Here is a 26,816-nt window from a genome sequence, read left to right as displayed (position 1 = left end):
AATTTTGGCTGTGCCCAGTTGATGTAGTTGAGGAATAACCTGCACGATAATAAGCAGAAGTTATAAGAGTGATTTATTATGCTGTCCACTTACCCTTGTTAGTTAAGATAAAAAAAGGAATACAATTTTGGCTGTGCCCAGTTGATGTAGTTGAGGAATAACCTGCACGATAATAAGCAGAAGTTATAAGAGTGATTTCTGTGACTTTCAATTATTTTAACTATGATATTGACAATCGATTTATTTCTAGATTATCAATGAAAAAGCAAGATTCAAAACTAATCCTTATAATTATGCAATGAAGAAAACAGAGCTGATGAAGGATCGTGATATGGCTCAGTCTAAGTAAGTAGACTTACATCAGTTCTTAATATATTAATTAGTAAGATACAATTTCAATAATGTTTTATAATATTTTTTGTTATACAATCCTGGTTGTCCTTCAAAACAAGCCTTCATCATTTGCCTCATTCTTGTATTAAAATCTCCCAGTTCCGCATTGTTAAGAGACATTTTCTATCCAGTGCTATTCCAACAGTCTATCTCAACCTATGTCTTCCTCTGAGGTCTGGTATAGGCAGAGCGGATTGGTTTCAGAGATGTTATTGTCATACAAAAAGCCGCTTACAGACTGTTTCCTGTAATTTTCTATGGCTGATTGTTTTCCCTGTGAAGCATTAAAGTACGAACTAACATAAAATAACTTGTAGTTTATGTTTGGTACAGCTTTTCTAGCTTGTTCGAATATACATTTTAATTCCTATAAAATCACTTATAGTCCCCGTCAAGGAATAAATATTATTAGAGCTTGTATTTTGTATATTTATTTATGAACTAACACTATTAGGTCTGCTTATGAAACAGGATCCAGGAGTCATGAACACCAGGCATTTGTTATTCTTCCTCTTACTTGGGAAGACATTTTTTGTTTCTTATATTAATATGGATAAAGTTGATGACCTGGCTGATTAGTTTTTACTTTTACTTATTTATGTATGAAGTATATAGCAAAGGGAAGTATTGTGATCGGAAAAGTTTTGAACTCCAGTTTTCCTCGGAAATACATATTTTGAGATCCCTTAAGTCTAAATAACCAAGTCTTGCAAAATGTCTGTGTGTATGTGGTCATCTATCAGCCTAGCACAAACAGCAAAAGTCATACGAAACTGAAATTACATGTTTAGGATATGTAGAGTTATCCCATAAATGACGATCATGTACATCTCCTTCCTTCATTTATATTGATTGCCCATGTCAGGGCTGTTATAATAAAAGTGATTTTCAATTACTGCCTTAAATGATTCTATTTCGATTGCCTTTTGAATATTATTGTGTAATTTTTAATTATATACTATTTATTACAGAGGTGATGATGAAGAAGTCCGTAAAATTTCACAGAAACTTGTGGAACTAGAAGAACGAGCGAACGAACTAGATAAATTAAGAACATCTACCATCTCAAGTATTTCATACATTAATAATAGGAACAGAAAAAGGAACGTTGAGGAAGCTGAGAAAGCAATCATGGTAATGTCGATCTAATTATTTATGGTTCAATTAGAGTTCCAATCATAACTATGCTATCATTTACATACCTATCATTTATGTTCACAAGGCTCGATTTCTAAAATTTAAGGTATTGGTATTCCAAATCATTAGCCTGAAAAAGCAAACATGGGTCATTACACCCAGAGAATGATTCTTTTTTCAAGTATGTCAAGTGTCAGGCCACATGTGTGATTAAAAAAATATTTTAAACTATTGCGATTCTTTTTTCTTATGTTAGGTGACATAATACTGTTGTCGCATTCTGCCTAAACTCAAGCTTTGTATATTATGAAGAATAAAAAAAAAAAATACAATTTAGGTTCCTTTTTTTTAGGATAAAGTTTTTTTCATTAGTCACAATCAGATTTTCTTTTGTGGGTAATTATTACCATGTATATTTTGCATCTATACTTTATATATTCAATATTCATTTATGGTATAGATTAATAAATATTTCAATTATAGTAGACGTGAAAAATTATATTTATATTTAAAATTACAGGAAGAAGTTAAAGCTAATAAAGGGAAGAAAGCCGATGACCCATTTACTCGACGTAGCACTAAACCTCGAATGACTTTTAGTAAAGAAGAAGAAGACTTACCTCCTCCACCAGTAGTGGTAAATACTTCTTATTTTTGATTGTAAATTAATTTTATTTAAATAATAAATAACTAATTTTTAAAAATTATTCTTTCCAGCCTGAACGTCTAGACAAAAAATCTCAACGTAATAGTGATAATGACAATTCTCAAAAAGATAAATCAGGAGTCAAAACAGATGATTTATTTTCTGCTCACGATTTTGATATTAAGATTGATCTAGAAGTTCCTTTACAAAGTAAGTAATTAAGTAATTTTCTGTGTTTGATTTATGTTTAAGCGTAGGATATTCGTAAATACAGTAGGCTTTCCTAATTAATATAGGCTAGGATAATAGAAAAAAAAATTAAGAAATGAAAAATTGAGTTTCTTATTTGAGACAGATGATCACAAAATGGCAGAATCTTGAATACACTTTATCTAAGATTTTTTTCCCTATATTTTTAGTCCCATTGTTTACTGTGTCCATTATAAATGTCTGAGAACATTCCTGAACTGGGTATTCATGCAAACTGATTTAAAATTTTGTAATTTTTCAGCAAAATCTTTGTAAAATAAAATATAAAAATTTCAAATGATCAATAATTGTTGATACTTTTGGTTGGTTCTAAGCAAATAAAAGAATTGGCCTTAGGCATTTGGTGTCCCTGCACAATTATGTTATCAGGACTCCTTTCCTTTTTTCAAATAAAATAGGATGATGACAGAAAAGATGTGGAGTTTTACCTCTTTCATTGAAAGTAATAAAAATTTTGGATAAAGTTTTTGTTGTATGTTACTCAAAATGATGCATACAAAGAAAAATGAAATATATAACAAGAAGTGTGTTTTCTGAACATATTTTCAACAAAATACTTTTTTAGCAGAGTTAGGCATTAGTTAACTACATTTGTATTTAAATAAAGATACAAGTATTTGCAAATACAACTCCTTTTGGTACTAAATAGTTGATGGATCACAACTCCATTTTGTAACTACAGTAGTTGTACTTGTAGCTCTCAACTACAAATACAGTTATTGGAAAAAGGAGTTGCCAATATAATTCTTAACTAGTAGTTAAAACAGTAGTTGAGATAAACAAATAAAATTATACTTGCTCTTCTGAATTAAAATTTTTGCATCTCAAAGTCAATGTTTTTCCCCTTCTCACGAAAAAAAAATTAAGGTCCCTTTATATGATTTAGGAGATGCCAAAAAAATGAAAAAGCTATAGATTTTAAGTCCCCTTTTTCATTTTCTGCATCTTCAAAAAAAAATAATATGGGACCCTTATATGTTAGAAACCAGAAAAGTTAACATATATCGATACACAGTCTTAAAATTGATAGTATTTTAATTTTTTATTCTGCTGCTCCTAAAGCATATAAAAGGCCTCTAATATGTAAAAATAAATCGATATGCGATCTTAAAATTGATAGCATTTTAATTTTCCACATCTAAAACATATAGAAATTAGGAAAGTTAGAATAAATTGATATGTAACCTTAAAATATATAGAATTTTCATTTTCTACACATTTAAAACTTATTAAAGGAACCTAAATTTTTTTTCGTGAGGTGGAAAAAATAGGTCTGTGATGCAAAAATTTTATCTTGAGAGGGTGTATAAAAAGTATTAATAATTGTAGTTGTTTATCTTAACTGCTTACAACTACTGTTTTAACTACTAATTAGGAATTGTATTTGCAACTACTAAGTACCATAAAGGTGTTTGCAGTTAAATTCCTTTTTTGGCACGATAGTGCTTTTTGGAATAAATGAGCATGGTCCTCTTCATTATAATATTTAAATGAAAATTCAGAGTCAGCTGATGATTTCTCGCTATTCACTTATTGAATCATGATGGACTGGAATAACATTGTATGTAATTTTTTATCATATTATTTTTTCATCACACTATATCTTCATCAATAGTATAGTTTATGATTCAGTGATAATCCATTCATTGTTACTCCATTTAATGGTGAATATAACTCAAAGGAATCCAATTAATAAAACAAAATAAGAGCCAGATGTCATTTGGCCTGATCTGCGCAATTTGAAGATGCATTACATACAGTGGTTTTCCAATCCATGATTCCATTGTCTTTTCTTTTTTTGCCTGCTTCACTTGCTAATGAAACATTTTAATTTAAGCTTTATATATTGGCTAATCTTGTAGCTTTTATGTTAAGCAATGAGTGAGTAATGTAATCAAGTTGATCTTTTTTCCTATGCTAGTTAAGATTAAGTTGATCCTCACTGCTATATTATAGAATTTATTATTTTTGTGCTTATTGAATCAATTTAAATTGATATTTTGTAATTATGCTATATTAAATGAATGGCATATATATTATGGCTATATGATAAGATAGATATAGAAAGTCTACTGTATTAGAAATTTTCTGCACTTTTCTAATCACATATTTCATATGGTTTAATTATGAATGAATCATTCTGCAGATGCACCTGTGAGCCTTACACCTAAAGTAGTGACAATGATGAAGGATACTGGACCTCGGCGATCTTTGAATCTTGAGGACTACAAGAAAAAACGAGGACTTATATGAATGTGCCTTTTTTTATACTAGTGTTTAAATTAAATTCTATGTATGGTGTTCTGAAAGTCACCATTGTTTTTTAAGTTGAAAGTTTTACAGAACTTGCTGTAAAAGAGACTGAATTCGGCAGTCATAAAATGTTTTGGCTGCAGTGTACAGATTTTTTAAAAAAAGTTATTTTCATAGTCAATGAAAATTATTGTATAGGGTTGAAATATATTTTGTTTTATTTCTGAATGCTGTACTAAATTAATTTGGAAAGTTATGAAATTATGAGCATATTTATATCGTTGATTGGCAATAATACAAATGTATATTTATTATGTCTATTGGCTAGATCATTTTAACTATACTTAAGTTTTTAGGTCCCCCTTCCCCTATTTAATGTTGATATGCATTGTTTCTCTATTCTTAGTTTTTTAAGAAGCTGTTTTGTATCAATTATCTCTATTTATTATCTTCATTTCTTTTCTTTTTTTGTTTTGTAAATATAGATTGCATAGCCTCTGAGACACTAGAAATTAATAAGAAAGACGTAATTGAGCTGAACATATGTAAATAAAATGTGCTGATTTGTTGTATATATTATTTTAGTCATTTATATATTGTGATTTATTTAAAATTTGGCAGTATTATTGAAGTGGCCTGTTTTAAGTCGCTAATGTATACATAAAACCTATGTATAACTGTAAGGAAGATTGTTTAAACCCATTTTTGTTAATTTGTGAATCTGTAAAAAATTTTTTGTTTTCTTCAACCCACACACTCATTAAAAGTTTTTATCTTAATATTATATAATAGTTTCCATTTAATTTACTATCCAGTGTTATTCCCTTTCCTTCATGGTTAGTTTTCGTTTATAATTTTTTTTTAGTATCTGGGTTCTAAATATTTTTTTTTTCTGATTAGTGAATTCACCTGCCACTAACCAGAAAAATCATGGATTGGACTAAGTGACATATTTATCCTCTACTACGATCGATTTTTTTTTATATAGACCAATGGTGGGCAAGTGATTTTTAGATTAAGTAAGATATCATAGTTATCCCCTATTATAGTTGATTTTTTTTGTATTGAGTAATTGTGGCCAAATGTGGATTTTGTCAACTGTAACTCCAATTGAAAATTTTAATTTGTTGAAATTAACTATTTTTTATAATTATACATGTATCCTTAAATTAAATTCTATATATCTAATTAATAATACTAATTAGCATATTGGTGTTTCTCTTTTTGTAAGTTTATTAACACAGAAACAGGTAACATTGCTTTCATGCCTGCCCATCACTCAATTATTTTTATTAAATTAGGAGACTTCAGCCTTTCTAAATTTTGCAAAATGATGTTTTTATATATTTCAACAAAATGAGAACATATAGATCTAGACTGCATTGGCCAAAATTTAAGCAGTTCCCAATTGGTGGACCAGGGGACAGTCTGGAACGCATATTGTTGCAAAGATTTATTTTTAAACTTTTATTATTTTTCCTCATCTTTGTATGTCAGCTGGAAAGTTTTAACAGTTAAAATGCACTTTAAAGCAACCTAATTTTTAATAGCTGTAGGTGTCAATTTTCATTGATCACCTTTTCTTTTCTATCTATTTAAAACCTTGTTGATTATGGTGAGTTCATTATTTTATTTTATTGCTCCTTTAATAAATCTAGGATCAGAGGTTTATTTTCTGTTAATAGCAGCTAGAAGATCCTATATATTAATGATTCCAATGAATGGTTTCCCTACATATTTCAGTTATATATAAATTGAGCAAATAAAAATTAAAATAAACCAATTCTAAAATTTATCGTTTTAAAAACTGGTCGTCGAACAAGAGCTAAGTTAGATTGGCTTAGTGCACATGGTTTTCTTAGTTAAGCTTTGATAGTTCATGGTCAACAAAATGACTAGTAATCTTAGCTCTTTGATGAAAACTGACCTAAAATCCTTCATGCATAAAAGAAGTCTTTTTCCATAACCAACCAGCCTCAGTGGGTAATCTTATCGTAGAATAAGTTTACACATGCCAAAGCCTGTAACTAGCAAACAGTATGGGTAAAAAAGTATAGATAAGCGCCTAATAGACATCTTTTCAAGAATTAACAAGTTTTGAATAGGAAGGTTAATAATATCCTGGGTCTGATTAGTTCAGTTAAATTATTAAAATGCAAGTTCAATAAAGTATACATTGCAACAAACGAAAGTACTTTTGAGTTTACCCAGTTTTATTTGAAGTCAGGAACCAACCATTATTTTTTTAGTATTACATGCTAAACTGATATTGTTTTCATTTAATCAGGGTTGCGGTAAAAAAAAAGGACAAATAGTTCATAACTATTTTAATATTATTTTATAACTATTTAAAATAGTTATAAACTATTTTACTCTTCTTTTGACCGCAACCCTGACCATCTTCTTATATTTAATCTGGATTATCTCTCTAGGAAGTGAAGATGCACAAATGGTGGACATGATTTCCCATATGAAATCATGAGGTTTTTATAATGCATGAATATGGGACAGTGGTCCGAAATGTTGTACAATTGTCATGAATAAATAAATAATTTATTTCTTATATTTAAATTTTTACGGTCAACTATATATACATATAGATATTGTTTTCATTCTGCAAAAAAATTTAAAGCTCTGTATTTAACAGTGTTAGGGTAAATCTTGGGTTTATATTCAGAAATGAAAACTTGATATGGCTAATAAAAAACAATTTCACAAAAATGTTGATTGGTTCCTCATTACATAATGGGTTCATGAAATGTTTTGAAATCATTTAAATTTGAGCTAGAAGTGGGCTCGTAAAATTGTTTCTTTTCAGTATTGCATCTGACAAATTAGATAATACCTATACTCCTTAATAAATTTAGTATTCTATTACTGTAATACAGTGGTTCCCATCCAGTAGAAGTCTGTTAGACTAAGCCGGACATTGAACCATGTGTGACGCACCCTCACCCCATCTTGGGACAAAGGGATCAGATCTTCCTCTAAATTATTTGAAAATCAGATTGGTTAAAAGTGTGTTTTGAGTTATTTCATTGGCATTATACCTGTTTTATTACCTTTTCAGCTAACACCCTAAAATTAGGAAAGAAGAATGATAATTAATAAAGCAGTTCTAATACAAATATCAAATGAAAAAACAGTGCTCATGACTACTGCAGTAAATTTCAAGAAAAAAATAGTAACTGAATATGGAAAAATAAAAGTGACCAGAAAATTAAAGTACTTGGAGGAAAAATTTGTCACAACAGTTCTGAGAAAGAGAGCATCCGAGAGAAAACCACCAAATTAGAAAATTTAAGCAATCAAACGGCTGAAACCGAGATGAGAATCAGAAGGCTGATGTTCTAGAGCACATGAAGAGGATAAAGGAGGAAAGATTGAATAAGATATTTAAAAAAAATTTTAGCAACAAAAACATGGGAGGATATACGAGGCAAATGAGAGAGGAACTAAAGAGTCTTAAAATTTCAGATACCGACTGTCTGGATAGAGATACATATAGGAAAACATTGAAAAATCTCACCAATATTGGAAGAGGAAAAAAAAAGGGGTACATAGTACTCCGAAGAAAGAAAAGAAAGGCAGTCGAGGATCATGAAACTGCGATGGGAAGAAAGAAAATCAAGAATCCCAAAGAAGCCTAACCAATGATATTGACGTGGTCCTTAGTGGCCGATACGTCATAAAAAAAAAAAAAAAAGTAGTTCTAAAAATCAATCCTCACGAATACATGTGTTTGTGGCTCACTACTGAAAGATTTAGATTCTAGGAATACTTTTTAGGTGATTCCCACTTCCAGTTCAGTAACATTTAAGTCTTGTTATTTTTAAACTTTATTTGGACCCTAAATGTAAGCGCTTTATATAAGAAATTTATTAGCTGTGATCAATCAAAAATTTTGCCTTATTTAAAATAAATTTAATAGTTCTTTCTTTTTTCCAACTTAGAGACTTACTTATCCCTTTATGCATGGAATCCACAAATATATACTTTTGAATAGCCAGCACTGTAACTAATAAGTAATCATAAATGTACATTATTTCGATTTAATGGAATATATGCAACTTACATTATTTTGATAAATTAGAATTTTTAAAATATTAATTGGTGGGTAATACTAATGGATTAAGATTTCATAAATTAGATTTTCTTTCACAATTCTGAATGCTTACATTTTAATCTCATTCATACCATTCTTCAAAAATATGTAAAAAAAAAAATTACTATTACATGCTGGACATGTGTGGATCTGCTAAATCCTAATCAGAGAAATTGCCACCTCTTCCTTGCTCCTTGCTAAGGCTGAGGTAATTCTTGGCTTCATATTTTCTGGTATAGGTGGGGATGCAGAATATCCAATACTCATGGGAGGACTCTTTCCTGAGTCACAACTTCTAATAGCTATTCCATCCTCTCTCCCAAAAATCCAACTTATTGGTCTACATCCCTATAAAAAAGTCCTGATATCCTTGATATATTTGTTACTTCCCAAATACCCTCCTCACAATCCACAATTCAATCTTTAAGATGACCTCTCTTCAAATCAAATCCCGGTTCTACTCCTCATGCATTAAAATCCTATTCCTAGATCCTCTCCCCCTTCACTGGTTACAGGACAGGTGAATTGGAAAATTTTTGGCCTAAAATTCTAGAAAATGTACTAGACTTAAAAATTCCACTAAAAACAAAACAACAGACTGACTCTGCTATCAAAAAGAATGGAATTTAGAATTGCCATAATTTAACAAAAAACCTAAATACAACTGACAAATCATTATGGACAACTACTCAAAAACAAATCCTTCAACCATCCACTTCTCACTAAAAATAAGACTTGGACACGATCAGATGAAGAAAATATTGGTGAACACCTCTTCAAAACTTTTAACTCCCATCCAGATATCCTTAATCAAACCCATCTTGTACATGTTGAAGCAGAGACAACCATTCCACTCCATTATGGGGAAAATCCTAGAAAAACTATTATTAAAATGCCTCTATCTAATCCATGATTCATATCATGTTATTTCTGACCACCAGTTTAGATTTAGAACATCCCATTCTACAATATAACAGTGTCATCAAGTCTATGTCAAATCTTCCATGTTGGAGAGTGGAATGTACTGCACGGGAGTCTCCCTTGATGTTGAACAAGCTTTTGATCGAGTCTGGCACCCAGGATTGCTCTATAAAGTTTGTCAATTTCTCCCCCTCTCCATTACATATTTCCTCCTAATCTGCTTCTACCTCTCTGATAGAAACTTTAAAGTAAATTATAACCTAGCCTAGCCTACTCATCTCTCTTTTCTCAGTCTGCCTGTGTTCCTCAAGGTAGTATCTTAGGTCCCATTCTCTATATGGTTTATACAGCTGATATCCCAACCCACCATAATACAGTTCTAACAAATATGCTGATGACACTTGTGTACTGTCTTTAAGCAACGACCTTACTAATGCATCATAAACCCTACAGACACACATAACATCCATTAAAGAATGGTGTCAAAACTAGAGAATCAAAATAAATCCCTCCAGATCACCTTTACTCTCCATAAACCTTTACCCTCCTGTCCTTCAGTATCCTTTTTAAATGTTCCACTTACGCCTATTGAACAGATAAGCTACTTAGGACTCCATCATGACAAGAGACTTACTTGGAATCCCCATACAAAATTAAAACGATAAGACACTACTCCTAGATTCCTGTTGCTACGGCTACTTGACAAACACTCTAAACTTCCCATTCACTACAAAAAATTATTACATACTATGATAATCAGACCAATTCGGAGATACGGAATTGAGCTCTGGGGTTCTACCAAACCATCAAATTCCTCCCATATCCAATCCTTACAATCCAAAATCTGGTAATTCTCCGGAGCATCTGAGAAGAAGGCCATGGGGCCTTCTAATTTAAATTAATGTTTGAAGTCCCACCATAAGGTGGTTCCTTCCCAAGATTTTAAGTATTTGAAACCTTCCAGATATTTACTTATTGTATTTTTTTGGACTGTTGTAAATTACAATACATAAATAAAATACTTTAATTTCCTAAGGGTGCCTAACTTATAATTACATCAACTCAATGGGCACTCAATACCATTAATTTTAAATTTTAAAAACTAAGTAACAAATTTTAGCTAACATTTTAGATATTATCTGGTTTGGTTCAGTTTGATTCACAATCAAGTAATACTTCATTAACCAGAGGGTTTTACTACATATATTACAAAGCAAATAAAAAAAACTATATTAATTTATATATATCCAGTAAATTAAAAAAAAAAAACATGGAGGATTTTAGTAGTTTAGTTTTTTTTCAAGTAACTGATATCAAAGTTATGTAATGGATCAAGTATTATAAATATCTATATTCTAACTAATACATATCATTTAGTATCACATTTGGGAATAAAATTATTGATTTTATACAGCTAGATCCCTCCAGGCACAGTAAAACAGTCAAATTGGAGGTAAATTAACTAGAGGAAAAAGAGCTGATGGATTTCTTTAGTAAGAGAGTGAAAAATGAAACCGAAATGATTTTTTGAAATAAAAGGTGTAACAGAAAACCTTAAGTTATGATATATCCAGGAAAGGATATGGTACAAAATAACTCCTTGATTACAAATTTAAGACAATTAAATTTTTTGCCAATTATTACACAAGACTTTAAAGAATAGGATAGCAAGTATGCTATTGATCACAAATTATAAGTCTTTGAAGTATTTATGTTTCACATAAGTAAGATTGGAGCAAGCAAAATAGTTGGTCTGGATTATGAACATATCCATTAAAACTTAATCAATGCTAGTTCAACAGGTGAATCTGTGAGACCAAGATATAGGTTGGAGAATTTTATAAGACTGACCAAAAGGACCTAGGTTTTGACAGTAGATGTATCAAACCAGGGGGTTCGTTAAGCCTTTTATTATTTTAAGTATGATAAAATAAGATTATATCCATGAAAGGACACCAGTGAAGCCTTATAGAGGATGTTTACGGATTGGCATTGAACACTAGTTCAATGAAGACTGCCAACATCCTCCAATGGTAACTTATACACTCCAATAATCTTTTATACACTATGTTATGAGATTAAAGCTTTCAAAAATTGCCTTCAATGTCCGCCTATCAAAAATTTGGTAGTCATGGTATTGGTTATGCTACGGAAACAATTCATCAAAAATATATATTCTTAGAGAGTAACCTTAAGTTTGATTAAAATATGATACTTAAAAATAAAGTAAAACATAAAATATAAGGTTAGGTCAAAATTAAATTCATGCATACACACAAATATAATTATTTTATTTAATATTATCTGTAAGACAAAACAAATAAACTTTACATTTGACACTTATTTACAGTACAAAAAAGATCTGAACAAGGATAAAGTTCATGATTTAATAAATATCATGTGATTAAGACTTCACAAAGCATGTATTATAATTAGCCAATCTAGGCCTTATTCTTCACTTGAATCTATTTTTACGAGATGTAGGGATACCCTCATTTTTCTGGTATCAACTTCACCAACTCTAACAGTCACCTTTTGCCCTAAATGTAAGGTCTTACCATGACAAAAAATGGTTGGTATCAGACCACAGCACTCGATACCAATATCAACAAATGCACCAAAGTGAGTTACATTTTCTACTTGGCCTGAAAGTACAGTGTTTTGTTCTAAATCATTAATAGTTTTAGCACCACTTCTAAAGATAGGCTTGTCCAATTTCGAACGTATGTCATAGTCTATTGGTTTTGTAAGTGTTTCCAAGATTAACCTAAGAGTTTCAATTGGAATCCCAATATCTTTAGCTATTAATGGAAGATTTTGCGTCCTCATGAACTCTGTTAATTTATTAATTAGTCCTGTACTACCAATATCATCTGGTTTGAGCCCATTCATTGTTAAAATTTTCTTAGCAGTGTTGTAATCTTCAGGATGAATAATAGTTTGGTCCAATTTATTAGTTTTCAATTTAGACTTTTCTTCTTTCTTTACAATTATAGTAGCAGGTATAATTTTTATAAATCCAGCACATTGTTGAAATGTTTTTGGCCCTATTCCTTTAACACTCTTCAGTTCATCCCTATTAATAAATGATCCCTTTTTCTCCCTTGCTTCAATGATAGCTTTGGCCCTACTATCAGTTAAACCAGCCACTCTTTTAAGGATTCTCAAAGGAGCATTATTAATATCTATTCCAACATTACTTACACACTCTGATACAACTTCATCTAATTCTGCCTCCAGCTTTTTTTCACTGATGTCATGCTGATACATACCCACACCTAAATGTTTAGGATCAACCTTGACCATTTCACATAATGGATCCAACACACGCTTTGCCAAAGATATGGCACTAACTACATTGGGTGAATAATTGGGATATTCTTCTTTAGCTTCAGGACTACAACTGTAAATCGATACCCCTCTTTCATTTATTACAATATATTTGAAGTTTTTATGTAAAAAGTTGTTGTTAAATAGTTTGCTTAAACATGATTCAACATCTCTGCATCCTTTTCCATTACCAACAGCGACTAAATCCACATTAAAGTCTGTCATCAGCTTAACTAACCTACAATCATTATATACAAAGTGATGAGCATTATTTAAATACAAAATATCTGTAGTAAGAACTTCTTGTTTTCCATTTAACACTGCTATTTTACACCCGTTACTGAAACCAGGGTCAATAGCACAAACTGTAACATTATGAATAGGAGGAGTCAAGAGCAGATACTTTAAATTTGAAGAAAATACTTCCAAACTGGCTTTTTCACCTTCTTTGGTCAGTTCAGAACGAATTACTCGTTTTAAATGGGGCAAAATTCTTTGATTGCACATAAAATCCACAGCTTTATTGAAAATGTTCTTCCTAGTTTCATAATAAGTGCCTCTGTTGAACCACTTTCCAAATGCAAATCGACTTAACTTTTGTTTGAAAGAATCTTCGAATACAATGGAAACTTGCAAACACTGTTCTTTTTCACCTCTATTGATTGCAAGCACTTGATAGGGTTTAATTCTACTAATCCCCTGAGAAAAGTTGTAATAATTAAAATAATTATCTTCAGACCGGTTGTTTTTCTTTTTCTGTTCTTTATCTTTTTTTGTAGTCGATTCTTTTTTCTGTTTACAGTTCAAGACTATTCGCTCATATTTCTTTAATTCTTGAACTCTTTTAAGTAATTCTGTATCTTTAGACATGGTTTCACCAATATAGTATATAATCAATTCTATAATTTCATTTTCTTTCATGTCTTGTGGTACTTGAAGTTTTTCCACATTAATAATTCCAGTTCCATTCAAAATTGCTGTTGCAGGCGCCACAAGACCAGAATCAATAACTTTCATTAGCTTAGAAGATTTTGTGACCTTATAAGGCTCATAAATATAATCAAGTTCTTGCAAAGTGGTGCAACAATCAATAGCATTGGATAAAGTTTCATCTAAATGTCCAAGTGTTTGAATTTTTTTTTTTAATGTTTCAGCTTTATCAAAAACTTTATTAAGGTAATCATAGTTATGCTTGAAGTTACGTAACTCTTCAGCCGTAACATTTTGAACGATGTGTTGACGATACCTAGCTATGAATGGTATAGTGGCATCACTGTCAAACAAAGTCATTATTTTTTCTGTTAAATCAAATGATAACTTTAAAACCTCTGAGAGAATAAAACACTGTCTTTTTTTTCTTAGATCTGATTCAAACACTTTGTTTAACAATTTCATGTCGTTTTCAGTTTTCAGATCAAATTTAACATCTGGTCCTTCTCGGGAAGTTCCTAGAGTAACATTACCTTCATTCTTTGTTCTACATAGTTTCTTTTTCTTAGGGACAGGAGAATCATCTGATGCTACATACTTAGCATTATATTTATTATTTTTCTGGTCAAAAGTTATTGATGATTTTCTTTTCTTGACTTTTAATTTTGCATTAGATCCTACATTTTCAAGACTAAGTGTTGATGACTTTTCTTTTTTTATTTTAACTAAGCTAGTGGAACATCCAGCATTCCTTTTTCTATTTTTACCATCTGCTGGTCCTGGAGAGTTAATATCCTCTGCCTCTTGTTTTATAGATATCATACTATTATTAAGTTCATTTTTAATTTTTCGGCCTTTAAGAGGTGAATTAGAACCCTTCCTCTTCCTATCCATTTTACTGTGTTCTAGATTAGGTGAAACAACATAAGTGTTTCCTGATATGTCATGCAACAATTCTTGCTTAATTGTTCTTCTATTTCTGAATTCATCATAAAAGTCATTGTTATATAGATTTGGATTTGACCAATGAGGTACAGAACTATATGCGAATTTCTGACAGTTAAAATCCTTACTGTAAGAAGGCTGACATTTTTCTTCTTTTATTTGAAATTTCTTAGAAGTACCAATGACTGGATATTCACCATGAACCTTATTAATATAAGATGAATGATTTTCTTTGTCTAAAAAACTCATAATTTAACACTAATTAATTTCCAGAAGACAAACTTATTAGAGATGTACTTATCATAATTAAAATACAGCAAAGTAGACATTTGGCTTGATACTTAACAATAATAATTAGTAAACCACCAATATATCACTAACATAATGGTAGAAAAAATTGATAACTATAGAACATAAATAAAATAATATACTGCTTAACGAACCTATTCAAACTTGTAAACATGACAGATTACAGTGTAGCCATAACCTAATTGAACTTTCTCTCCAAATAATGATACGAACTTTATATATATATAAAAATAAATAAAATTTGCTTTTTTAATAAATAAATATTTAATCACAATATCCATCTATGAGACAAGAACTTAAACAAACTGCTATTATGGTAATAGAAAAATAATCTTATAATGATTATAATAGATTAAATATAATGTGTTATGCGCCTGTATTTTTAAATGCCAACATAGAAAATACATAAATATGCAGGTTAAATTTCAAATTTAACAAAATATGTGAGAACAGGGGTAGTTTTGAAAAGAGGGGTGGGGCTTTTAGGCAGGATACTGGATTATCTGGTATTATGATTGTACTCATTTAAAATATAATATAATTTAAAATAATAGTACTGTAGTGATTATGAATATAATAGAGGATATGAATACTGTATTATCAAAGAAGTAGGATTAGTGTTCGCTAAGGATAAACCGGACAGTCTATTGAATCTCAGAAATCTCTATTGGGATGAATCAATAATTACGGACCATACAGTACGCCATAATAAACCAGATATCCTCCTTATTGATCAAAGAAAAAAAGAAAGCAGAACTTATTGATGTCGGAATCCCAAACGATAATAATATAAGCTCTACTGTGGGAGAAAAACTAAGGAAATATCAAGAATTGGCGATTGAATTGAAGGAATTGTATCACTTGGAGGGAGTTACAACTCCAATCATAATAAACCACCAACGGCCTCGTACCAAAAATCGACAGTGGCATGAGTGAATGATTTGGGAGTGCCTGTTGATGTACTAAGAGAGGCCCAACAGTCGGTTCTCTTAGACACAGCATGTATAGTACGAAAGTTTTTAAATATCTGAAAAGAGTAAATAAACAAAATATGAAGGTGGTTGGACTTCTAGGTCCCCCACCTCAGATACTCAACCCGCAATATCGAGAAAAACCGAATAATAATAATAAAGCAAGAATTAACCAACTGACTTCTAGGTCCCCCACCTCATATATTCAACCCGCAATAGCGAGAAAAACCGAATAATAATAAAAAGAATTGAAAATCAAACGTACAAATCTAAATATATATGAAAATAAAATATAAAACATTGGAATTGGTCACCATTGGGTTTTACGCACTAAAACCTTAAAAAACAAACTAAGTCAGTGTGTGCGAACATCCTATCTCAAAAATTTGTTCGTAAACTTCAAATAATGAATTTAACATAAGGGCATGCTAGTGATGTTGCATTAAGTTTATCGTATGGAATAGAATGAAAACTCGTTAAATTAATTGGTGTTTAATATTTGTAAGATGTTATTGTCATTAAATAACCTGACAGGACTCAAACGGCGATTTTTTAAAATGGTTTTGTAATTGTGTGCCATTACGATTTGCGTGTGATTTACCGTTTGCCATAGGAACACGCCAATGCGCCAACGCCACCTGGAAGACATTGAAAATTTGGAAAGTTGTAAAATTTCGATCTAGACCAGTTAAATTATTGCTATCTTGTATATAAGTGTATAAAATCGTGATGCTCTTTTCATATAAATTATAAATAAAATTAATATTAATAATGAGCCCAAACACTCATTGTGTCATTGTTTACACTGTATTGTAAGAAGTATTAAGATCGTGAAATTTTTTGAATACGAGTTTTCAACGGAAACAGGCGTTTCAAGGTACATTTAGTCCTAATAATCGAGGCTCTCAAAATGGTCCGTGTGTGAACAAAAGGTCTCTGGAAGCCAATAAATTCTGTGAGATTCATATAAAATTCCGGAGTGACAAGGCGGCAGGTACCCTTCGGCCCTTGGAGTTCCTAAGGGGTTCAATTAGCATATCTCTATCTGGCCAACAAGAACATGTTTATATTATTTCAAAATAATTTCCTAACATCCTTAAGTTTGAAGGACTGGTTCCACTTAGACTTGAGCCTCCTAAATAAGAGACTGGGATCCTCCGTTAGCTTAACCTTATTTTCCACCTTCCGTAGAACCATAAAAGAATATGATAATTATTAAAATGAGAAATGTTCCTACAGATTTAAACCAAATTTATGCAACTAAGAGTAGTAGTATAGATGTATAATATATTAGTATATATTATATTATATAATACCAAGCATAAAACGTTGTAGAAGGTAATGTTGAGTGATGCAAAACGAATGAGATGGGTAGGAAAATATTTGTTGATTTGTATAAAATCTGTACTTTTTACTCTCACTTTAATTTATTTTTACTTAAAGTAGGGGAGGTAAGTTAAAGTTTTAAGATGGTATTACTCTTATGCGCCCACCGCACAAGAGTTATTGATTTCAAACAATTTGTTGAAAAACGGGAATACTTTGAACCTCAGTTCATTACATCTTTGTTCATAAAATCAAATTTTAGTGCAGATTTTGTGACCACTAAGCGTTTTTTTTATTAATTCCTTTTGTTAATAGTAGAAAATACAATTTTTTTGTGGTATATTGAAAGATAATTGAGTCTTAGAAAACTTTTTTTTTTTACAAGATTAAACCGCTTTAATGTTGTGTTCAATAAATTTTTGCTTGTCTGTTAACAATCTAGATTTAATCTAAAAACCGTTCCTCGAATACTTTATACGGCATGAAGAATCATCCGCCATAACAATTAGTTTTACCAAGAGCCAGAGGTATGAGGAATCTCATCTTCCAATCTGGAATTGAGTCAAAATCAGTGTGTGGACATTCCTTGCCCAATTCAAGAATAGACATAATGTTACATTTTAATTTAGATTTTGGATCAGGATAATTAACAATTGTAGTTAAATGTATTACTCTAATTTCCTTCGTCTTAAAAGAATTAAATATAAATTTCTGAATCGATGAAGGCGGTATAACTTTCTAACGATAATATGGCATTTTCCTGTGAGAGAAATGTTATAAATTATTCACAATATTTATTTCTATTTGTGTATCGAATTAGCTTATTGAATAATCAGTAAAAGTTATTTCTATTTGTGTATCGTTTTATTGAGTTGGTGTTAATTCTTTCTTCTTCGAGGAGGAATTTGAAGGATGGACATTGGGCAACAAGGTAATTTTCGCCCTCAAACGATTTTTCTTGTTCGGAAAAGTCGCTATCTTCATAAGACATTGTTTCAGCATCAGAAAGACTTAGGGCTGTTTTGAATGAACTGTCGCTGTCAGACATCATGAATATCAATTCCTCTGGATTCAAGGATGGCTCTAATATAACGTCATCCAAAACATCATTTTTTAATTCAGTTGGACTCAATCCTTTGTCACTGTCTACTTCTTTGAATCCTTTTGATGATCCAACCAACTTTCTTTCACTCTTTTTGTTTGGCATGTTACTGTGTGTTTTAGTACTGTCTTTCGGTGGACTGCCTTTCGAATCTTTTTCAACAGACTGCCTGTTTCTTTTCGTAGCTGTTTCATTCTTAGCTTTAGATTCTTTCCTTGCAGATATTCCCATCTTACGCTTTACAGAGTTATTTGGAGATCTTGAAGTCGTATCTGTTCTATTCAACGCCCGCGTATGGTTAGCCATTTTTTTTCTCTCAGTAGAATACTTAATGCCGAGTTGTTTCTTTAAATGCTCCTCCCTTTCCATTTTACTAACCCTTAGAACATTTATAGATTCAGTTCGTGACTTATCAAACAAAACCTTCTCTATTGAGATGTTCGGTTTCTTTCGTTTTGCGGAACTTACACGACGTTTGTTCAGTTTAGAACCACTTTTATTTTTTATACTATTATTACTTTCTTTGGTACCTTCCGCTCCAAAATATGTTTTACTACTCTTCATTGGTCCGGTTTTTTTTTTTATAGTATCAGCTAGAACAAAGATCTTAGAGTCTTTAATTACTTTAGATACACTTTCCTCTTTTGCTTTAATCACCGTCGAAGCCTGCTTTGGAACGCTTAGGATCTTATCTTTGTTGATTGTCTTTTTTACACTCCTGAGCCTTTCTGAGTTAAGTTGTTTAGGTTTCGCTGCTAGCTCTGACATTTTTGTACTTTTGTTTTTCTCTGTGTCAGACACGTTCTCTGCGTTGTTTTGTTTTCTTAGATTCACTGGTGTGTCTTCGGAGGGTGAAGTTTCTGAGTTGGGAACACTTTTAGGATCTTCTAAGGTTGTAACTTTTTTTGAATTCGTTACTTTCTCTTGGTTTTTAGTGACTACTTCTTTGGTTGTATTTCCTGATTTAGCCTTGATAATTTCGGGTACACTTCTTACTTCAATGACTTCACCCTGAGCGTGTTTACTTCGCTGACCTTCTGCATCAGCACTTGATTTTAGCAATTCATTTTGTTTCGTGTCAGTTACTTGTGTAATGATGCTTTGAATTTCACTCATATTCTGAATTTTGGCATTACCATTATTTTTATTTGAACTGTTTTCAGCATCATCCTCGATATTTTCTTTTTCTGTATAAGTCTTTTCTTTGGCTTTAAGCTTAGAAATTACTTTCCGATGTAATGTGATCTGGTTAGGAGGTTTTGAAGAAATTGCGGGTATCTTCATTTTGTCTTTATCTGCTGTTTCATCTGATATGCTGCCTGTTTCTTCGGTTGCCTCTTCTGCGCTTTCAGTTACATTAACTTTATCAAGTACACCTGCGTACCCAATGTCTCGTTGAGTAATACTGTCACCAGGATCCAAAGGCATGTCCGTATGCCTTAAAACTACATATTTGAAATTAATTTTGTTATGCTTTTTATAACTGGCTACACTTGTATAAGACAACCATTTTCCAAACTTTGATGGGGTTTTAGACGTTTCCAAAAATGCTTTGGTAGGTGGGTCCCTTGGATTTATTGCATTCAAAAGTCTAATTTTTCTTGCATGAACACCAGCTGCTGATGCTGGCACGCCAACAGTAGGCATATGATGCTGCTGCCTATAAATTTCAGAAAATTTCCCGGTATCGGCATGAGGATTAGCTCTTCTATCCAATCCAACTAAAAATAAAAGCAACATAGATTTATTATAATATACATTTTTAGCAATATTTTAATTCTTATGAATGATCATAAGAAGTAAGAATAATTAAAGTGTAATAGCTACAACTGGGGGTGTGTAAGAAGCCCTTAAAATAAACAATATGTACTCAAAATAAAATAACATACTAAGACTATATAGAACTACATGAACGTTTACTAGATATGATATGAAATTTGAAAAATAGTAGTTTAAAATTTTAGATGATTCCTACCATAGAAATGATATTGTCGTTTAAGACAGTAAGTTTTAATAACTTGATCGATTCTATACTAAAGATATTGATTACCTAAGAATCATACACGCAGATTTTTAATTTTATTATGTTAATCAGTATATTTGTATCTTTTATTTCCGAAATAAAGAAAATACGTAAACATGACTGATAAAACTATGGAAATTGAAACAGAAACATTACTTTAACGCAATGCAACTATTCACGGAATATAAAGTGCTTTAATGACACCCTGAAGCGATTTGTGTACAGATACACTTCTTCTGTTTATAATGATACAAGGTAGAATAATAAGATTTTAATGGCATTGGAACAATATATTTTTTTTCTCAATTTCATTAAATCATCATCATCATCTGTTGCACTACAACTGTAGAGTCAAGGCCTCCCGCAACTTCGTACGCCAGTCCTCTCTAACAGTTGCCGCTGCTCCCCAATTGCGGATTCACAAGATATACCTGGCATACGCTGCCACTTCATCGATCCACCGAAGCCGGTGTCTTCCTACTCTCCTTGTCCTATATATCCTTTCGTCCAGGATAATCCTAGGAATCTGATCCTGGGTCATTCTTAATACATGGCCTGCCCACCGAAGCCGTTCCACTTTGATCACCCTTACAATATCCGGGTTCCTGTAGAGGCCTGCCAGTTTAGCGTTTGTTCTCATCTTCCAGATCCATCAGCACAAACCGGGCCATAATTTTTCCTCAATATTCTCCTCTCGAACCTCAGGAGAAGGGCTTCCTGCGACCTGGGTAGTATATAAGTGAGAACTAGTCTCACCAGGGTCTTATACAGCTGTATCTCGGTGTTTTGGGAGATAGGCCTGCTTCTGAAATGCTTCAATAAGCCGAAATAGCATTTATTTGCGGACATAATTTTGCGATGTATTTCTGCGTTAATGTCATTATCGGCGTTTACTTGCGATCCAAGATAGCTCCTTCACCCTTTCAAATGAAAATCCTCCAATTATAAAATGTGGTGGTTCGTTCACATCTAGCTGTGGGCCTACATGCATGTATTTGGTTTTTGTTTCGTTAACCTCTAAAGCCACTCAAGCCGCTGCTATCTGGAGACTGATAAAAGCGTTATTTAAATCTGTAGGGGTTCTTCCAACAATGTCTAAGTCATTGGCATAAGCCAAAATCATAGCAGATCTGTTGAAGATAGTTCCCCCAACTTGTATTCCAGATTTCCGTACCACACTTAAATTTCATTAAATAGTAGCATAAAATATTTTACTGATGAATTGAGAAATTTATGAACCATTATATTTATGACAAACCTTTAAAATGGACCCGTTCATTTCGTTCTAGATTGGTATACTCTTATGTACTCGAAGATTGTGTCACTTTTAGGGTTCATCCAAATTGAATCATCCAGAGCCGAACTTCCAATAGTCTTGTAGCGACACCCCTAACTTCTGGTTTATACTATACTATTTTCTGGTCTATAACCAATAAAGCCACCAGAACCTTTACGAACTACACGACGCTACCTAGCTGCCACAACGAGAACCACTACAATCACTATGGAAACCTCGTTTAGGAATATTAAATTATTTATCTGATATTTATATGTGTATTCATATTAAAAAGCTCCCGAAATTGGAAAATGGTGTGAATTGAACCGTATAACTGCATTAAACGGCGTGACACCCTCCATTCCTACCCTCCGTGGTAGTCTTACTTTTATTTAAAATTTTCTTGATTTAACTCTCTCTTCTCGTTTCTTCTTCAAGCAAATATTCAAAAGTGAAACAGGACCGTCGCTCCCTGGGGGTCTTAGTGGGGCGGGTCTGGCCGGGCTCAAGTTCATTCGATGAGGTAGAACCAAGCCAAGACTGGCTATCGTGATGTTTCTACAGGATGGAAAGAAGACCCTACCTACCATGAGGTCAGCCAGCAGATTTCCACCTCTACCCTCTATCTGGGATCCACACAGGATAGGCATCTCACTTCTTTTAAACACTCAAGTTGGTCCGCTAGAATGCCTACAGGCTGTACCACCTGATCATGTTGCCACAGCTTTTCCTTCGGCCAAAGTTGTAATCTTCACGACCCAAAACGAATATCTTACAGAGTGGAGTTTCCGTTCTTGAGATGACCTACAACGAATACGTCGAGTCATTCACGTATTCGTTGTAGGTCATCTCAGTGTCTTCACGGCCGCAAACGCACACCTTACGGAGTTTCCTTTCTCCGAGAATTGACAGTGAATGAATACCCGTAAAAACTTATCCTATCAATTCATCTCTTTATGTAAAGTACCTCACATCTTCAATTGGAGCCAGAACTAAATATTTTTTTTTTCTTACCTCCTATATTTATTTATTTAACAAATACAATTATATGTAGTACTTACAAACTAAGGATTATATATACACTACATACATTTGATCTTGGTTTGCCTTACGGCATGTTAAGATGTTACAAGCTTGGTCCGCTGAGGGCGGTTTTTACATGAGTAGCTGGATTGCAAGGAGCTAACAAGGCATGGGGAGGGACCATTCCGGCTGGTGGTGTTGGGGTGTGGGTGACTTCAGGCTGCAGAGCCAGAAGTCCTTCCCTCGGCGAGAACGTCGACCAAGGGGACCGTGCTTTGCCACCTCCTAGGTGATGGAGATACTGAACTGAGTATTGAAGTGTCATATTACCTCCAAGATTATCATATCTACTCTCAATCCAGCCTTGTCAAACTCAACTCTGTTGTCAGATGAGATTATCTCTGGAACGCTATAGTAGTAGAACCACGTTCGCAGGGCCTTCAATACTGCTTCCGCCCATTTCGCTGTCTCTGGGTACGCTATTGTTAATTTAGTGAAAACGTCTATTACCGTGACCCTGATCACTGGCTCTTCTGCATTGGGCTTTTCTTCCTGTATCGCCTGCGGTGGGTGCCGGTCATATTTGGTGCGCAGGCATTCTCCACAATAACCTATGGTGTCTTGGATAGTGCGTTTCATTTCCCACCAAAAATATTGCCGGGGCAGCGCTTATAGGGTTTCATTAAGCCTTTTATGATTCTTCCTGCCCTGGTGATAGGCGAGTTATCTCTTTTTGGCGTTCTAGTTCCCGAAGAATCTCCACCAGCACTTCCGGACGTTGTTCTCCGTCTGAGGTGTTATCTTTATTTTATTCCCTTTCTTCAGTTGATTGTTGAGGGGTACAAAATATTTCGCCATGTCCGGTACGAATCTTCTGTAATAGTTCAGCGCTCCTAGCAATCGTCGCACTCCTTTCACATCATTGGGTACCGCCATCCTTTGTAGGGCCAACACCTTCTGTATGTCTGGTCTCACGCTGTCTTCGGGGATAGTGGGCCACAACAAATTAATCCGGTTCTGCCCAAACACCGACTTCTCTTTGGATAACTTTAGGCCTAATTCCTTCATTCGCTGGAAGACAATCCTTATATGGTCCACATTGCCCTCTTTTGATTTGCTGAACATCGGTAAGTCATCCATGTATACTTGACAAACTGCCACGTCCAGTCCTCTCAGGAACTCATCCATCAGCCTCTGGAAAGTCACGGGTGTGTTCTGAAGACAAAATGGCATCCATGTAAACTCATGCATGCACTTTAATTTGATGGTACCCCGCCTTTAAGTCGAGCGTGCTGAAAATGTTCGACCCGCCCAATCTATCCAATATGTCCTCGAATCTCGGGATCGGGTACTTCTCGTCAATTGTGTTCTCATTTATTCTGCGGTAGTCGAAGACTATGCGGTACTTTTCCGTGCCACCTCCGTCTTCTTTCGTACAGCCCATAAAGGACTATTATATGGCGAGGTGCTGTCCATAATCATCTTCTGCCTTCTCAGGTTCTCTATCGCTTCTTTGATGTGCTATCGCAATGCTTGGGGATTCCGCCTTTCTTTTACATATACCACCCACCCTATCTTGCTTCAGCGGAATGTCAAACTGTTTTCCCAGCAGCACCCAGTCTGTCTCCATCCTCCCATTTCTGATACTCATCATGCTTCTGAAGATCCGCTGGGTGATTCACTATGTCGTAATCGTAGGTTTTGCCTACTCATTTGCTGGGCATTCACCTCCATTGACTCCCCCTGACCTGCGTCTCTTCTTTTACACATATAAGGGCATTGCCTAGTGAATTGCCCTCATTGCTGCATTCGAAGCATCTCGTGCTCGGGCAATGCCCCACTAAATGTCCAATCTTTCCACAACCGTGGCACTTCCGGTCTTCCTGCCGACCATTAGATTAGCTCTCTCAATCTTCTTCACCATCTCCATGTTGTCTCATTTTCCAAGAGTTGTGATGCGACATGTTGCGATGAAGACATGTTTCTTGGCAATTGATATTCTATCCGGATCCAACCTGGCTCTTCTACTTCCATTCGGTCCTCCACCTCTCTAGCGCTTGTATCAATAAGATCTTGAGTACATTCCACAAACGAGCGCTCTCTCAGAAATTCCTTCTTATTCCCAAGCTCCTTTGCCAACTGTACTTTAGCACCATGGATAAGAATTGTATCCGACCACCGCTTTGCTCAGGTCCTGGGCAGTTGCCGTACGGACCTTAATCCATTCTAGCGTCGTTGCATGATCTTGCGCTGAACTTCCGGTAATAGCTCCATCTCCGGGTTGACTGCAGCTACAGGTTGGTTGTCTGCTGCTAGAGATTGGTTGGCTGCAGTTGGAAGTGGGTTGGTGAAGTTCTGACCTTCGATGTTTAGACCTGCTGCTCTCACTATTAACAAAGAAAAAAAAAATTCTTCTGATTAAAATTTGTTCTGGTATACAAAGATCCCGGGTTTCGGCACCACTTAAGCATCGGCGAGAACCAAGTGTCAAAAAAGAGAAGAAGGGATAAGATCTTACGCGCTTGAACTTCGGTACATCTCTTATATACATTCGATCAGCTGATCTTATCAGTCAGCTGACTCAGGCTGTAACTTTGTATATATATTATTTTCAAACAATGAGATTAATTAGAATTGTTTATTAAATGGTACCTACTAATGATAAGAGCCTTAATGAATCCTGTTCACTTCAATCTTATAAGAAAGAAAGATCTTTTTAATAGACTTCATTTCACGAAAGTAGGTAATCAGAAAGGTGTAAAAAAGTCCTATCTTTAGTAAATTATAGTAATACCTTTTAGCGTATCTTGTAAAACCTCTTTACACATTCTAGTAGTCACACTAGTGGAATACTTCATACTCGGATGAGTGTTGATCTCGATCAACCACACGTCATAATCAGGGGTGATCATGAAATCTGCACCGTAGAGGTGAAACGAATTAGTCCTGTGATACATCTTGTCCTGGCTGACGAGGCAAGCAGCGATTATGGCTTCCTGCATTTTGTGCTTAATACCAGGCCAGACCGTAGAGCTGTCTCTATCGCTATAATAATAAAATATTATTAAGTTAAAACATTTTAAAATGGTGAATAAGGTCATAATAGACACATCACTGCTTTAGTTTTATAGTGACACATCTGACTAAAAGAAAGTTTTTATTTTGAACTGGACGTATTCAAAAGATAGGGCCGTAAACAGAGGTTCCTTTCTCTAATAGAGTGGTCATACTGAATTTGCCCATGCCAGCAGGCTCATCACAAAGTAATAATAAAAAACTCTTTCTGACAGATGTGCCACTAGTTAAATTAAAGCAGCAATATCTCCTGCTAGTGATTGTAAATAATAAATATGATAAAATTTTTAATGCAACACTTTCATTTAGAATAAAATATAAGGGGAAATAAAATGTGTCCTCTTCAAGGACACATCGGTTAAATCGGTCTCAAGACCGGGACTGTGTAGTTACGGTTACTATACGTCTTTTACTTAACGCTGCTCTATGGTGCGCCACTAATGAGACACCTCTACTAAACAACACTAACCAAACTACATAGTTTCCAGAACTCCCTCCTGAGGCGAATAGTACGAGGAACTTCACTCCAGCGGGCCAGGAACATAGAAATATATGAAGAGCTCCAACTCCCGACTATTTTTTTTTTTTTTTTTTTTTCCCCCTTCCTGGCATTGCTGCCATACGGGGTTCGGCAACAGTGGGGTAGTGCGTTAGGGTTGCGCATGCCACTGCTGCCAATAAACATCTTTTTTTTTTTTTTAAACTTTATTTTCATATATCGCATACAAAATTATTTGGTGGAACCATTTAATTTTAGTGTACAATAATTATTTTTAAAAAC

The 26,816-nt window shown here is 33.6% G+C and overlaps 3 protein-coding genes across 3 annotated transcripts in view; 1 reads left to right on the top strand and 2 right to left on the bottom strand.

The window, feature by feature from the left end:
* The window catches only part of Rtf1 (RNA polymerase-associated protein Rtf1), a gene marked incomplete in the record, with an annotated part of 38,643 nt that extends 33,160 nt beyond the window's left edge, over nt 1-5,483 (top strand). The window contains 5 exon segments of the mRNA XM_067047177.1: nt 251-345; nt 1,365-1,527; nt 2,051-2,167; nt 2,248-2,386; nt 4,593-5,483. Coding sequence (XP_066903278.1) covers nt 251-345; nt 1,365-1,527; nt 2,051-2,167; nt 2,248-2,386; nt 4,593-4,699 — 621 coding nt within the window.
* A 6,512-nt stretch (nt 5,484-11,995) lies between these two features.
* On the bottom strand, nt 11,996-15,422 carry LOC106679055 (uncharacterized protein YdcI). Its single transcript, XM_014417983.3, has one exon. It carries the CDS (start codon nt 15,177-15,179, stop codon nt 12,174-12,176), a length of 3,006 nt encoding a protein of 1,001 aa, XP_014273469.1. The 5' UTR covers nt 15,180-15,422; the 3' UTR covers nt 11,996-12,173.
* Nucleotides 15,423-18,368: 2,946 nt separating this feature from the next.
* The window catches only part of LOC106679052 (tubulin polyglutamylase TTLL5), a 42,482-nt gene continuing 34,034 nt past the window's right edge, over nt 18,369-26,816 (bottom strand). Inside the window, exons 11-12 of the mRNA XM_014417973.2 lie at nt 25,755-26,005; nt 18,369-20,359 (exon numbers count right to left, since the gene is read on the bottom strand). Coding sequence (XP_014273459.2) covers nt 18,369-20,359; nt 25,755-26,005 — 2,242 coding nt within the window. The remainder of the gene's footprint in view (nt 20,360-25,754; nt 26,006-26,816) is intronic.

The sequence above is a fragment of the Halyomorpha halys genome, unplaced genomic scaffold (genome assembly GCF_000696795.3).
Source record: "Halyomorpha halys isolate HHAL.00 unplaced genomic scaffold, Hhal_1.1 Scaffold173.1, whole genome shotgun sequence".
Lineage (NCBI taxonomy): Eukaryota > Metazoa > Arthropoda > Insecta > Hemiptera > Pentatomidae > Halyomorpha > Halyomorpha halys.
This window is presented reverse-complemented; position numbering and strand designations above follow the sequence as displayed.

What these genes read in the sequence shown, in the direction of transcription:
- LOC106679055 (XM_014417983.3), bottom strand. Translation starts at nt 15,179, where the DNA reads ATGAGTTTTTTAGACAAAGAAAATCATTCATCTTATATTAATAAGGTT.